This window comes from Cricetulus griseus, chromosome 4 (assembly GCF_003668045.3).
Source record: "Cricetulus griseus strain 17A/GY chromosome 4, alternate assembly CriGri-PICRH-1.0, whole genome shotgun sequence".
Lineage (NCBI taxonomy): Eukaryota > Metazoa > Chordata > Mammalia > Rodentia > Cricetidae > Cricetulus > Cricetulus griseus.
In genome coordinates, this window is record NC_048597.1 from 1,533,287 (window position 1) to 1,549,771 (window position 16,485).

General features: G+C 44.8%; 1 protein-coding gene across 1 annotated transcript in view; it reads right to left on the reverse strand.

The window, feature by feature from the left end:
- Pcp4 (Purkinje cell protein 4) overlaps nucleotides 1-16,212 on the reverse strand; it is a 41,030-nt gene extending 24,818 nt beyond the window's left edge. The window contains exons 1-2 of the mRNA XM_035443442.1: nucleotides 16,171-16,212; nucleotides 7,114-7,165 (exon numbers count right to left, since the gene is read on the reverse strand). Coding sequence (XP_035299333.1) covers nucleotides 7,114-7,165; nucleotides 16,171-16,212 — 94 coding nt within the window. The remainder of the gene's footprint in view (nucleotides 1-7,113; nucleotides 7,166-16,170) is intronic.
- Nucleotides 16,213-16,485: the final 273 nt, after the last annotated feature.

Here is a 16,485-nt window from a genome sequence, read left to right on the forward strand (position 1 = left end):
CCAAAGGTGTATTTAAAGAGCTTTCTCTTAGAATTTCTAGACCTTCATTCCTGGAACCTGAAACTGGAGTGGACCTGCTTCCATCCACCCCTGGAGACAGTGTGGTGTCCGGGCTTCCATCCAACCCAGCATAGTTAGCTGGGGACACAGATCCAGCTCATGAGGGAGACGCACTCTCTAAGGACATAGGCACCTGCTGAGAGCTGACATTGCAGGGGCACCCCAGCATTCCCACACGCCTGCTGCTCCCTGCCAGACCTCCCTAGTGTGAAGCTTACTCATCTCAGCCACTTTATCACATAGCCCAGGCTGGAACACAGACTGCTCCTCACCTCTGGGAAACTGCTGCCTGCAAAAATCAATTTTCTAAATAAGATTAGGATTGCTTCAACTACTGGGGAAAAAATGAGAGATTTGCAAGCATACAGAAAATTTGTTTCCATACAAATTGTGGGATCAGATGCAGAGGAGGTGCTGGTCTGGATAGGGAATCTGCTCTAGCCCAACATGCTTTCATCCACGTCACAGGCAAGGCTAAGGCACCATCTGACCCCAGATGAGGAAAGGGACAGTGGTAAAATCCCCTAAAAGGCCAGTTTGGGGTACAAAGCTGAGGGTCCCCTCTGTTCTGACCCTCATGGGAAAATGAAATTCAAAGCAACCAAGCCACCATCTGCTCTGTGTTCAAATGCCCTTCTGTCTACAAAACTGGTCAGCTCATTTAAAGACATGTGCTGTTTCATAGACAGAGGCAGTGCCCAAACCTAGAGTTACAAGTGAAAGTCCAGTGAGATGTCTAAATTATTGCATTTTTCTCATTCGACCAAATAATTGATAAATGGAACTTGAAGATGTTCTGTCTCCTATTTGGGAAAGAGCTTCAAAGGGCAGAGGTCAATATCTCCCCAGGTCATAATATTTTTGTGGGCTCAGAGAGATCTTCAACAGCATTCTTGAGCATCATTTATCACTTCAGGTTTTCATTAATGCATGTGATGTGAAATGTAGTTTGATATTCAGCTGGTCTAGTCTTCTTATGCAATCTTCAATGTCAAAAGGGAGAGGATGCGGGCATTGGTGGAGCACACCTTTAATCCCAGCACTCGGGAGGCAGAGGCAGGTGGAATTTTGTAAGTTCAAGGCCAGCCTGCTCTACAGACCTACACAGAGAAAACCTGTCTTGAAAGACGGGGGGTGGGGGGGTGGATATGCAATGTTCAATGTCAGAAGGGAAACGATGGAAAGAAAGAAGGGGGAAGTTGGCGAGGGAGGGAAGGAAGGAAGAGGAGAGGAAAATAAGAACGAAGGTGGAGGAGGGAGGAGGAGTGGAGGGTGAGGGGCCAGCACATCCCTCCACGTGCTTAACAACGTGTCAAATGAACTCACTCCAAAGAAGACAAACTCCAAGTTCCTCTGAGATGCGCCTTGTATCAATGTAACTATATTGCTCAACTCAAAGGACAAAACAGACTTTTAAAAGTCATTCTGCCTACTCACACTGATGGCAATAAATCCGGTCAGCACTAACCCGAGACAACCTTCACACAAAATCAGCCACTCGTCCAAAACTACCACACGTGAAGCAGGCTTTCTGGCAGACCCTGATGGCTTAAAGGCCTGGCTTAATAAACTATCCCAATTTCATTCTTTCCCCCATCTGGATCAATATTAGAAGCAACCTTGAACATCCATCCCTTCCTCCTGGAATACAGATTCTGCAGTGGGCTCAGAGCCAACAGCACAAAGGACTCATCCCTGGGTTTCAGAAACTCTCTCTCTCTCTCTCTCTCTCTCTCTCTCTCTCTCTCTCTCTCTCTCTCTCTCTCTCCCTCTCTCCCCTCACCCTCTCTCTCCTCTCTCCCCCCCTCTCTCTCTGTACTGATTGTTTCAAATAAGAAAAAAGAAGGAAATGCAACAAGAGAACCTAGATGGAGGAGACTAGAGTGCTTTGATTTTCGCCCCGAATGCTTGAGGGTTTTTTCTTTTATGGTATGAACAGCTGCACTCAGTCCTCCTGCAGGGGCCCCTGGCTTCTGCAGCGCAGGATTTACTGCAGCAGCAGAGACAGAAAAGGCTCAGTGGCCTGGGAGACGTCACACACTCTGGAAATTGATGACTTTGTTTTCCATAGCCAGGTGCAATCTGGGTTATAAGCAATGTGTTTCTGGGGTGTGCTTAAGGTTGTCACTGTTCCTTTTTGAAGAAGCTCAGATCTCAGCACTGAGGTGAGATGGTGCGTGGAGTCAGATCCTCAGTGGGAAATAGAGGTCCAACCTCCACCCACCTCGCAAATGCACTGATATGCTTTCTCCCTCACTCCTAACACCACAGCTGCATCCCAGGAAGCTTGTGCCTCTCTGTCTCCATGCCTCAGAAAAGTTGAGCGTAGCCTTGTTACTTTTAGAGATGTCTGGGGTCAGAGACATCCAGTAGCCTTCCAACAATGGTCTTCCCTCCTGAGCATGGAAATGATTCCTCTGTCACCTCCGGCCCACCCCTGCCACGTGCTTGTGCAAACCAAACGGTGATGGGTTAAACAGATGCTGGGCATAATCAGCCCACATCAGTATAACCTGCCATGCACCAAGAACAACGAAAAGACTGCTGGTGGCTAGTGGGCGACATTCAAACTAAGGTGTGGAGAGGGCAAAGTTTGCTAGGCATACATATTTGGATACTGTTTCTTATTTTAGCTCTCATACTCAGTTTAATGGTAGTGTGTGTGTGTGTGTGTGTGTGTGTGTGTTTGTGTGTGTGTGTGTGTGTGTGTGTGTGTGTGCGCGTGCGCGCGCGCGCGCGGGTGCACGTGCGTACACTAAGGTGATTCCCCAGCCACTCTCCCCAACTATGTGATAGCAGAAATGTACCAGTGGGTGGACTCTCTCAAAAGTAAAGGTAAAATAAACTTGAGACCCTAGTATCTGGATTGTACTCAAAATAGGTAGAGGACAGAACCTAACGCAATAGAGGGCTTCCTTCATCGTCAGCCACCATGCAATTGTGGGAAATCTGACTACCTCCCTGCATATCCTCACAGCTACTAGAAACTTCTCCATGACAGCATCAGCCCCAAAGAAGAAACACACCTCTGGATTACGAGCCTCTCATTACAGAAACCCCAACTCCAGGGTGACCCCCAAGTAGTGACATGACACTGCACTTCAGAGCAGGGAGCTGCTCTTTCCTAGAACCAGGTGGGTTTATTTGCCTTTCACCCTCAGAGCAGAATCTTTAGAAACAATTCATCATTGTAGCTCAGGAAGTCAGGAGAATTCTGTCCCAGTTTTAGAAACTCAATTTAGCTTGGGCAAGCAGCAGAGCCTTCCAAAAGGGTTATCGATCATAAATCTATCCTTCGATGGGAAGTCCCCTGCAGGTGCTCTTCTCTCCGTATCTCTCCATTTCCATTACAAAAATTTCGCCTAGTCTCTCTGAGTGACCAATATCAGGTTACACATCAAACATCCAGGAAAGAGATATTATTTTTGCAAGAACAAACAGGTGATTAGTAATGAGTTATGCACATTCAGATGGCATCTGTATTTATAAACACATTTGAATTTGATTTTGCTGTCTAGACGGCAAAGATCTATCGCTGGGGCCATGAACTATTGTTTCACTGTAGTGGAAAATTACATCAGGAGCAGTGATTCCCAGGGCCTGATTCAGCAGACAGCCCAGGAGCTCTGTCCACAGAGCTATGGAAATCTCTAGGTTACCCACATCCTGAAGAGATGGCTACATTGGTAGAAGTGCTTGCTGAACAAGTGTGAGGGGCTCAGTTCAATACCCAGGCCCCATGTGAAATTTTGAGGCTTGGTGGTGCAATCATGTATACAAAGTTCTAGGGATATGGAAACAGGTAGATCTCCTACACCTTTTGGTCAGTTATCCTAGCAAAATCAGTGAGCCCTAGGTTCAGTGAGAAACTCTTTGTCTCAAAAAGGAGGAGGAGGAGGAGGAGGAGGAGGAGGAGGAGGAGGAGGAGGAGGAGGAGACCTTCCACACACATGCACAAACTTCACTTGCACACACAGGAGCGTATACACACACCAAAGAAATCATAATCCTAATATTTGAAAAAAAAACTGTGAACCATGAGCAGGCAAGATGTCAAGGTGATTAAGAGCTCTTATTGTTCTTCCAGATAACCTGAGTTAAATTCCTAGGATCTACATCAGGGAGTTCCAGACACCTGTAACTCCAACTCCAGGGGAATCTCTTGCCTCTGTCTCTGCCTGTACCTGCACTCATGTTCACAGCTCCCAACACACACACACACACACACACACACACACACACACACACTTAAAAATAATAAAAATAAACACTAAATTAAATAAAATAAACATTAAATTAAAATTCCAAATTTACCACCATACTTTAAATGACTGTACAAACACAGGGACATTGGGCTGCAGTGGTCTGATAACACAGCAGAGTGTCCAGGACAGTAAGAAATGGATAGGAGTCATATTTTTGTGTCAATGGATGTTATGATGACGGCTAGAAGAATTGCTGGAAACCTTATCCCTAGCCAATAGCCCTCTAGGGGTAGACTCAATTACACCATGTCAGCAGAACCCAGAAGCCAATCCCCTTCTGATGCTTTGAGACACCCGTGTTTCGTGATGCAAACCGTTCCAAGACCCACAGATCACTCCCAGAATTGTCATGACTTCATATTCCAAACAGAGGCTTTAGCTAAATCCACATTTAGAACAATAGCATGTTGGCTTGTAGAAACTAAGAACTGGGAAATCCTGATTTTAATATGAAGGACCACTACGGAGCTCTCACAGCCTTTCCGTGTTTCATGTCTCATGTGTCTATTCTCACCGGTCCTTGCCCCTTTAACTCGTGTAGGCAGCTTCATTCGATATTAGCAGAAAACATATATTAACATAATAGATTTCCCTTGATAATTGCTCTGACAGAGTAAAATAAGTTGAATTTTAATGTGATTTAATATTAAGCTAAAACAGAAATTCGAAGACCCAGAGATTTGAGAATAAGAAATTAGTTAACTTAGATTCTTTAGGGGAAATGTGTTCTACTCTGCTTCTGGAACATTTTAGTGCAGTCTTTTTTCAACTATTGCTGGCCTTTGTCTTTGTTCATTTTTAGAGATAAATCCTCCAAAGGGCTTACTAATATAAGAATGTATCTTATACAAATACATTATATACAAGCAGTTTTTCCTCAAAGTAAGGTATACCACATATCTTGTTTATAATACCCATGGATTTAACCAGTGCCATTATCCTATAATTATCAAATAATCTCTAACTCCTTTTTGCCACTTAGAAGCAAATCTCTTTTAATATCTATGCTTCTATAATGAAAAGCCTTATTCACAGTGTCTTGACTTTTTCCATTTGATTAATTTTATACCTCCAAAAGAGGTTCACTCCACATCTACTGATAAAAACCAACTTTTTAATTCAAAAACTATTTTAAATAATTAAAAAATTAAATAATAAAAAATATTTTAAAAGCTGCCTGGCAGAAATTCCAGTTCTTGAATAGCAGAAAGGTGAATACTCCTTAAGAGCCAATCACACCTGTGGGTGCAAATCCCAGGGCATGCAGACATGCCCGAAGCATCAGTGGCATGGCAGGAGAAAGTCAGGGTACAGCAGCAGGGGTCACAGGAGACCTGGTGGCGACTCAGCCATCAACATGCCTCATCATCAGGCTCCAGGATACTCAGCTACCCAGGGTTCATACTGGAAAAGGAGCCTCAAAGTGTGGGCCAGGGACGATCTCATAAAAGATATTATAAATGATGCAGTTGGATCATAAAAGGTTTTATTCCCTTCTTAAAAATCTCATTCTCTCCCAGGTAAATGGTGGAATTTTCCAAAAGCTGTACATCATGGGCCATTGCAAAAGACATGCATAAGCAGACAGGAAAATGTCTGTTAGCAGACATTAGCAAGAGCTGAAAAAAAACAAAAAAAAACAAAAAAAAACTCCACTCTTTGCACTAGACATATTTGATGCTTTGAAAACAGGAGGCTTTCATGAATGAAAATCCCTTGAGTTAACATGTATTTATTCCTATTTCATAATAAGCAAACTTGTAAAACTTGATCTACCATCATTTCCAGAAAATGAACTCTCTCTAGTTAAGCCAATACACACTAACGGTCTGTGAGGTCTTCTGGCATTCCTAAGATTACAGTGAAGTTATAGTAACAAGTTAGTGACTCTAGGAGTAGTTGGACTGTAAAAACCAAGGTCATTGTCACCTCAACATCTCTGGCCCTGACCAGCACAGCACAGCGGAAGTTCTCTACTTGAGCCTCATCTATTATCCACACTTTGGTGGGTGGACATGGGCATCGGTCCCACCCAGCTGGAGGCAATAGGGGTTTTCCACAAAAGGAGACCACATTTTGTAATCCATAAAATTTAAGAACATCCAGAAGCTAGTGTAGTTCCAGGTTTTGTGGGTAAAGGAGGTTCACTCTTACTCGGTGTCCTCTGTCCCCAAATCCATCTCTTCTAAACCAGTCTTAAGTTCCATAAAAATATGAAGCTCACTCCTGCAACCCAAGTTTGTTCCCAGTGGAGCCTGGCGAGAAGGGAGGTGTGTGTTCCCAGCACCCTATGGTTTTATTTGTGGGCAGTTCTCTGCAGTAAAAGCAAGACTCCTGCCTCAGCACCACCCCTGAGACCAGCACTGGTTTCTGAGTACTCCCAAGGGCAGAACCCGTCTTCCTAGCCCTCCTTCCAGGAACTGAGCATTTCACAGTTTTTAAAGCACTTATCTCATTTTAGCCTCACAACAACTCGGGTGGATTCTCACCAACCCTAATGGAGAAAGCAGAGACTATATTTGCATCATAATTAACATGTTGCCCAAAATGGGAGTCCTCTTTGGGAGGGAAACTGCTCTCAGCATCACATTTAGCTTGTGCAGCTTTTCTTTGTAAAGCCAGACCACGGATCTCTCTCGCTGTGAGTTGCTAAAAGCCACTCTAAACTGAAGCACGGGCACAAATAGCAAGCTGATTTGGGTGGAAGGCATGGGTCAGAGTTATGCATGCCCAGAGAGAGTGTGTGGATAAGGGTGGGTGGGCAGCAGGGCCTTTCCAGCCATCTTACCATTATCTCCCGATGTCTTGTCTTTTCCATTGGTCGCTCCAGCACCTTGTCTCTGAAAAAAAAATTTTAAGAAAAGGAAAAGGAATGATCAGATGCATTTAGGACTACTTTTGTCTTTTCTGCTAATGCAAATATCTCTTGTATCACAGTAAGTTCGGAGTTACTATAACTTAGCAGGTCAAAGCACAGTGATGGCAAGACCGTGAAACAGTGACTCCCAGCCAGGGCCTGCTGAAGCTGCCTACTGCCTCCTGTTTCGCTGCCCACTGCTGGCCAAATACAACTCAGAAGCTTCATGAGAAGTGAAATGGTGAGGGTTGTTGATTGAGCATAACCTCATCCAAATAGAAGAAACGTAGCCAAGGCTGCTTGCCAACCCCAGGGCTGCCGAGGATGGCCTTACACTACTCTGTTCTCACACCAGGCACAAGGGACTCTTACATTAATTGTAGGGACTTTTTTTTTACACTTAATTTTTTTATTTGAATTAGAAACAAGATGTCAATCCCAGTTCCCACTCCCTCCCGTCCTCCCCTACCACCTCCCCCCAACTAAAACCCTACCTACCACATATCCTTTCTGCTCCCCAGGGAGGGTGAGGCCTTCCATAGGGGGTCATCAGAGTCTATCATATCCTTTGGGATAGGGCCTAGGCCCACCCCTGTGTGTCTTGGCTCAGGGAGTGTCCCTGTATGTGGATTGGGCTCCCAAAGTCCACACCTATGCTAGGGATAAGTACTGAACTACTACAGGAGGTCCCGTAGAATTGTAGGGACTCTTATGTTGATCATTTCCTCCCCACTGCTGATCCACTTTATACATCATTGTCTATGCCTGTCCTGGGTGTTTCCATTTGTCCAGTTTGGCAAGAGGTATGAAAAACATCACAAGCTATTTTTAATATCTTTTTTTATTCCTGACATTTTTGTTCAGGTATATGGTGAATTTTAGTCATCCCTAAATAAACACAGTATGAAGAAATAACTTTTAAGGTTGGATTTGCATCAGTCTGGGAGATTCCCTGAGAGTCCTCAAGTTATATGTGAAACAAAACGCACACATAAACAGAAAGCATGTACCCTCAAAGCTTATCATGGCCTGTGCAGTTATTCTGACCCATGGAGGAAGATGTACCTTGTCAATCCAAGTGTCTGACAATTGTCAGGAAGCATCAGTTTGAGAAGACAAGGAGGGGTTGCAATGACTCTAATTTCCAGAAGAAGAAAATGGGGCCAGTAGGAAGCATGGAGCCAATGGTGCCCTGTGGGAATCACCACAGTGACATAACCACAGTAAAGGGGTCTTGGAAAGACAGACAGCCACCAGAAGGTTCAAGCCACCATAACGGACCCCTAAGAAGTAACGATGCCTCAGAGTTCACACATGGGTCCTAGACTATCCTACAAACAATCTCCTAAGAGAGGAATCAGTTCCCTTCAGTGTTCAATGTTGTCATAAGGAATTTTGGGGTCATTAGTCAATGGTAACTCATGAACCTGGATCATCCAGGTGCTATAGAGTATAAACAAATAGTCAATGATAAATGTGGGTTATCAGTAGAGTTGAATGTCCTGCAAATGCTTGCTACCCTGGGGAAATGATTACCCGAGATCACCAAAGGGTACCTTCCCAGTATGTTACCAACACCCTCAGCCCACGTGTTTGTTAAGTTGAAAGCAAACATCCACCTGGTCAGAGATGCTGTGCTCCACCCAGTGAGACAAGCACCTCTCTGGAAGGAACAGGAAGGAAAGGCGAGATGACAAGAAAGTTCACAGAAAATAGGCCCCTTCTTCATATTTGATTTGGAACCTTTGGGTGATAGACTTGCCAGTGTTCGACCCCAGCCAGACATCGATTGTCCCTGCCATAGCATTCATCCCCTACCTGGAGGAGGCTGTAACATAGCCAGCTTAATGAGCAAATGTACAGGTACCAATGGCCGTTTCTTTGTCTTGTTCTTAATTTGATGCCACCTCTTGTCCTCTGTTATACAAAGCTGGTAAGATGTGTGGCTCCTGAAGGAAACTGAACCACCCAAATCAGGGATGCAGCTGCCACCGTGGGTATGAGCAAGCCCACCGTCTAAGCCTTTCCTTGAATAATTCATAGATTGATAAAGATAAAAAGGGAAATTGTGCAGAATGAAAGGTGAGATTTTCGGGGCAGAATAAAGACAAATTAAATGGGATGCAGGTGTAAAGAGTGTGCAGGCCCGGCCCTGTCATCTTTAAATGCCTTAAATACCAATACCTTTCACAGAAGCCACAAATGCCACCCAGTTCCATAAAAGATCACATTTTAGAAGCCAGAGAAAGACTGAATGAGATGTGCACAGGAGAGAAAAAGAGCCATTCTTTCAGGATTTCTAAGACGGGGCTTTTATGCCAGCTCTTGTATGATGGGAACAAAATGGAGGTGATAGTGTCGTGGGAGATGCTGTCTCAGATCAGAAAATGAAGCCAACAGAAAAAAAAGTGCATCAGTGAAGGCTTCTTGTTTTCAAAGACCCAGTGACATTTTCAAAGGAAGACTGAGTGCCGCAGAGGGTTCCCAGAAGCTTCTGGATACCCAGAGTATGCTCCTCAGGCATGTTTACTTTACTGTCCCACTACATGGGGTGACAAGTGTCCCTGGACTAAGGAGCAGAGGGGCCAGGCCAGGCCCTGGGACTGTCTGACACCACCGACTCTGTGAATTCTGTCAGTGTCTTTACTGAGGTAAGTGTCCCCATCAGCTTCAGCAGCCTCAGTTTACCCACTGTATACTAAGACACACAGCAGAGCTTTGCACAGGGCCACAAAGCTGACAAGTGCTGAGCCAGAATTATAAAACCCAAAGGCTAGGCACTCAGGTCCTGCTCATTGTCACCATGCAGGAGGGTCCCTTCCCACTATGTGTCACACGTCTCCTGCCACACCACCACAGCTAGGGAAACCAGAGAAGGGAATTCATGGCTCATGTGACCTCATTGGCACCCATGGGTATCAAGTATCAAGAACACTTGGATTATAGGAAGAAGTAGTCAGACCAATAATAAAGGACTGAATTTTGGAAGGTAGTGAGATTTTTTTTTAAGTTCATATATAGAACCAGAGTTAAACCATGCTGAGATAAATGAGTATGGGGCTGGAAGAATGGATTGATGGATCAATGAATAAATGGATGAATCAATAAATAGGTAGATTAATGGAGGTGTTAGTGGATGGATAGGTGGAAGGATTTATGGATGATTGATGGATGGATGGATCATTTAATAGGTATATCAATAGATGGATGGGTATATGGGTAGATAGGTGAATTTGTGGATGGATCAATGGTGGATTGGTCAATAAATGGATGGATGGATCAATAGGTGGATCAGTGGGTGGGTAGGTCAATGGATGATTAATAGACAGCCAGATGTTGGTGGATGAATTATAGATAAGTGGATGGGCAGGTAGGTGAATAGATGAACAGACAGATGTCATTCTCTAAAGGAGAATGAGGGAAAATTTTATTTTTAATGAATTGATAGAAGTCCCTACCCTTGGGAAAGAGACTGCCTTTTCATTCCTAACCCCAAGGCAAGTGAAGAGCTAGCTCTTCTCTCCATCCTCCACCAGCTCCAACTATGACATCATCATCCTGATACTATGTTACCCACTGAACATTAAAAATATAATCTATTATAATTGCATCAAGTGCTAAAGGAAACAATGAACAGATAAACCCTGCCCTGGCTTGATATTCCCTTTTCTAGGAAATCAGAAATAGCTCAATGGTATGTGGTGTGTGTGTGTGTGTGTGTGTGTGTGTGTGTATGTGTGTGTGTGTCTTAGTCTGCATTTCCCAGAATGCAGAGCCTGAGGCAAACATTGTTCGTGCTCTATCTTTTAGCCAGGGTGATGCCTGGAGTGCATGAATGGATGAGAGGCAGTAGACAGAGGCATCCACCATTAGGGTGCTCCCTCAAGCTAGCCCTGGTGAAGTGCAGGTCACCTGCAAGAGCTGTGCAGGCTGTGAGGGAGGAAGCAGGGCAAGGGAGACACGGGAGTTGCCACCCAGCACATCCGTCTCTCACTGATCTAAGAAGACTCACAGAGCATCAAATCCCAATGCCTCCGACCGTGCAGTTTCACTCCTGGCATGGACCTGGGCTGAGGGGGAGGTGCCAAGGGGTAGGGAGGTGGAGGTGTTTGAAGGGGACAGAAGATGATGAGCTGCAACTGTGCATGTGGCCAAGCACCAGAGAACTGTTGGCCATGGAGTTCCATCACATGGAAGAGCTGTAGTGGCATATAGGACGGTGGCCAATGACTCAGCACATACGCTTAACTGGGTGAACTGTATGCAGCCTACTTACAAAACCATGAATGATTGCTTCATGGTAGATGTCCATTGGTTGAACAGATCACATCAACTTCTAGGAAACAATTGGCACTGGGTTTATTTATCCACCCCATACTTTGAGCTAATAAAGAATATTGATATAGGTCTGACCACTTCTAAGCCACAGTCAGGAGCACACATATTGACAACACAGCATCATATTGAATAGAAAAGTGCCTGAAACATCATTATCACACTCAACAACATCCTGATGGCATCTCTTGAAAACCCTGATTACGTTTCCTTCAAGCATAATGGACTTAACGACATCTCAGTCTTCTATTCTTCCCTGAGAACTCTTCCACAAAACCGCCCTGCTTGTAAAAATAACCACCCCCGGTGTAAGATGAAGAGCCTGGACTTTGCCCTGGGGACAAAATGCACAGGCACACTAAGAAATTCAGTAATCAAGATAGATACTTGAATTCCATGCTTAAGCTGGCACAAGCAAAGACCTATAATTTTAAGGCCAGAACTGAGATTATGTCCTTCTGCCCTTCTGCTTCAGGCTCCTGTGTGCCCAAGACAACACAAGTCCCTGTGCTTCCCCGAGGCAAGTATAAAGTTCAAGAAAGCCAGTCATGGGCTGGAGAAATGGCTTGGCCATTAAAGGCTAGCCTCACAACCAAAAAATATAAGCAAGCCTGTTATATGACCGTTTAGAGAGTTATTCCGTTGCAGAGCAGCTGTTAAAGATGCCGTTGCACCGGGGAACCATAGCTACAGGTTAAGAATGGATGCTGTTGCCTCCTGAGTTTTGTCACATGGTTTCTAGACTCTTGAAGTCACAGGACCACCTGCCACATGCCTGTGACATCAGTATTCCATTTGTATTACTCGGAAGAGGCCATTAGCAAAAGCAGTGTCATTATTCATGCTAATTTCCAACTTGAGACACAGGGCTCACTTGGAAACCCATCTGTCTGAGTGTGTACAGATGCCCTCTAGAATGAGAACTACATCCTCAGGAAATGACATCTTTAATACTTAAAGTTTGATGAGTTTGACATGTAATGCGAATTCCCACTGGTCAAACTTTGGATACAGCCCATGTGAGTACACACTCCTACAAAGCAAGCACTTAGTAGACTGAGGCAAGAGGATTACAAATCCAAGGCTAGCCTGGTCTACATAGCTAGTTATTGTCCATCTTGAACTGCATGAGACCTTGTCTCAAAAAGAAAAAAAAAAGGGTATTTGGAAGGATGTCTTAGCAGATAAAGGGCATCTGCCAGGCCTGATGATCTGACTTTGACCCCAGAACCTACATGAGGAAAGGAGAGAACCAACTCTGGAAAGTTGTCCCCTGACCGACACAAATGCACTATCAAGTGCATACACACACACACACACACACACACACACACACACGCACGCACGCACGCACGCACGCACGCACGCACGCACGCACACACAGAGGGGTGAGAGGAGGAGGAGGAGAGGGGAGGAGGAGGAAGAAGAGGAGGAGGAAGAAGAGGAAGAGGAAGAGGAAGAAAGAAGAAGAAGAAGAAGAAGAAGAAGAAGAAGAAGAAGAAGAAGAAGAAGAAGAAGAAGAAGAAGAAGAAGAAGAAGAAGAAGAAGAAGAAGAAGAAGAAGAGTTAGTCTCTGAAGGTGAGTCTACAGCATTTGTGGGCAATTCTGAATTCATTGGTTTGTTATCTAATTTTGTAAGATACTGTTTGCCTGGACAGTCATCCCTTTCAAAAGCCACTTTATTAAGAACCAAGGAGCCTCTTGGAGAGCTAAGTGCACAAGCCATTCCTAGCCTCCTCCAGGCTGCACATACCTAGTCTCCTGCCTTCTCCTCAGCCACCAAACACTGGAAGAGGATTTTATCTGAGTTTGACTTTGGCAATTCTGGAAAAAGGCAAATGACCATTGTACAGGGGTCTTGGGTTTTAGGGGACAAGGAATGTATAACACAGAGCCCTTGACTCACAGAGAAATTTCTTCTCAGTCAGTGTGCCCAAGCTCTTCATAGGTGGAAAGAAACAGGTCCTCATGGGCCAGGTGTCAGCATCCCACAGCTGATTAACTAGGGAAATCCCTAGTTTGAGGACTTTAGAGTCCTCCTGGCTCAAATCATTTTAAAGATAAGGTGTCAGGAGGTTGGAGAGATGGCTCAACAGTTAAGAGGGAGCAGAGCTCATGCAGAGGACCCTGCTTTCATGCCCAGCACCCACATCAGGTGGCTCACAACTACCTGTAACTCCTGTTTTTAATCCCTCTTTTGCCCTCTGCAGGCACCTACGATCACACATGAGTGCACACACACACACACACACACACACACACACACACACACACACACACACCATACACTCACAAACACATACATACAAGCAAACAGATTATTACAATCAAGTCCATTTACTGGCATGCAAAGTCAAAGTCCGAGAGCCCACCCTAGGCAGTGACTCTTTTCAACATCAGTTGCTTTTGCCTTCAGTGAGTCAGGCCTGGGCTGGGTCCTAGAGATTCCCCCACTTTGACTGGCTCACAATCTGAAGGAGTCGAAGAGAGAAAGGCAACCAGCCTAACATGTGAGAAGAGGCCTGAGCCCAGATACTTAAGGTCAAAGGTCTGGGCATAGGCTTCTCATTCACAGGGGCTCCGTCTATCTCAGACTACAAGCCAGGGGTTACCCACCAGCAAGGCATTTTTGTTCTTAGTCCCCACCCTCGAGGGATGAAAGATATTCGTAGCTGGCCCCTGCTATGAATACACATGTCAGGGACCTGGACCTTGAGGCCTGCTCTTCTCGGGTCATCTGTGATGGCGTCTCTCCAAGAGCCATCAGCAAGGTCCATCTAGTAGATGTTTCCCCATGTAAAGAGAGTGTGAATCATGGTTGCCAGCTATTCTTTAGCATCTCACCTTCCTTCTTGGTCTCTGTTGGCCCCTACCTACCAACCAGTGTGTCAGGGAATCCACGAAGGGAAGACAAATTGTTGACTCAATGGCTTGGAAGTTCCTGCTAGCAAAGCAGCTTTGTACTATCCAGCCCCGCTCCCACCCCCCCAGCCACAATGCACTTCCTCTTTTGTTATTTTTCTCTGTGGCACTGTCTTCCTTCACATTACAGAGTCTTAATAGCCATTCTGACGGCTTCAGGGTCCCTAGCTCCCCTACAATAGCAGCGTCTTCACAAGCCACCCCTCTGATGAGTCATAAATAGAACGAGAAACTTAAATCTGCATGCCATTGTACCAGGTTGCACTCTGAGGCAATGAAGGTTCAGATATTGCAGCCTCTCTGCAGAATCAAAAATCCCACACAGGAGAAAAATCAAATGAGAAGCCTCCCCAATTATCACAGCAAGCCCTTCTAAAAGTTCTCCCCTGCTTGCTTTTGATCCCCATGTTTATAAGGAAACAAAAAGGCGTGTTTCTGCAGTATTACGCTTAATGTTTTATTGATGAAGGACCAGGAGCCTCTTAGATGTTCAGAGTCTAAACGAGCAGGGAAGCAAAGCCTATAGCGACTGAGCAGAGAAGCAAGCGACAGCTGGGTGGGCCAGCAGGTTGCTGATGAGCGCTTGGGGCCACTGCGATCATTAAGCAAGAGGCTTCTCAGGAACATCAAAAGCATGTCATTAAAGGCACCTTTCCAATCAAAGTCCCTTGGTTTGCCTGAAGAGCAGGAGAGACTTTCATGCTTGTATTTTATGACGAGAAGAGAATAGCTTTAATTTCTTGCCGCTGATATTTTTAAGTCATAATTTTCCTCTAGTAACATTCCAAATTTTGAGCATTAAAAGCTCTCTGCTAATTTAATCCCTAAAGGAGCAGAAATTAATGTCAAAAGAAAACTTCAGATGGAAAGTTTAAAAAAATAAAGTGATGAGGTTTTTGAAGGCAAACTCGTCCACCTTTGCCATACTTTCTCTGTGTCCTGGTTCTCAACTCAGAAACACTCAGAGACAGAAAACTCTACTGGAACAGGGATTCTGCTCCAAACCCCTACATTTGGCCTTTGTGTCAGGGAATTAAATGTCACACCTGTAATTCCAGCAAAAACCTCCAAAGAGACCCTTATGTACAGGCACTCAAGGGTTACCACAATGAAATTAACTGTGTATTCTGTCTCACAGTTGTGTATTTTATTTAGTACTTTCAGAGATATACAAACTTTAAAAGTGTAGTACTTTCATGCCCCCCCCTCAAAAAAAAAAAAAAACAAAAAAGCCTTCCTTCTGCCTGGAGAACACAGTTTTCTATTTGTAAAAGTGGGAATGGTCATCTAGAACTTCCTGGTTTTCTTTATGTACAAAGAAGAAAGCAAAAATCTCACTTATGAGCCAACTAATCACAACCATGGTGACATCCTGTGGATGTCTCAGCACCTTTCCTTTTGCTTGTGAGCACACATACAGTCTGTTTTATAGGAGTGTCTTCATGCCATATAAATGTAATTTTGTCACAGGTGTATACTGCCGTGTAAAAGGGCATATTCAAGTCAGTGGTCTGTGTGGAAGTCTCTAATTGCACAGATCTGACCATGGGAAGAGGCTGGACCACACTGTCACATAGCCTCAGGCAGCCATGCCCATGTATGATCTGTGTGCCAATGAAACCACTGGGCTTTGCTGATTCAGCTTAGCTTGACAAAGACTCACAGTGATGAGCATACCACTGCCATTGTCACTGGAAAGGGATGGCACAGAAGGTTCGGATGTTCCTTTACGTTGAGGGTGAAGTTCACCGTAACTTCTGCGGCATTGTGCATTCGGTGCTGTATACCTCAGTGTGTCAGCTGTTTAGTCTGAGGCCTTCACAAGGTAATTGAGCTAAGACTGAGATATTCTTGAGTCCTAATCCAGTGTGACTCTGGGAAGGACAATTTGGACACAGACACGGTTACAGAGAAAGGACATCATCCCCATAGAACCAAGCCCACTGCTGGTCCCAACATTCATTTCCTGTCTGCTCTAAGGTGTCTAATGTTTCTCCACATAGCCCTAGAATGTAATCACACAGACTCTGGAACAGGGGCAGGTCA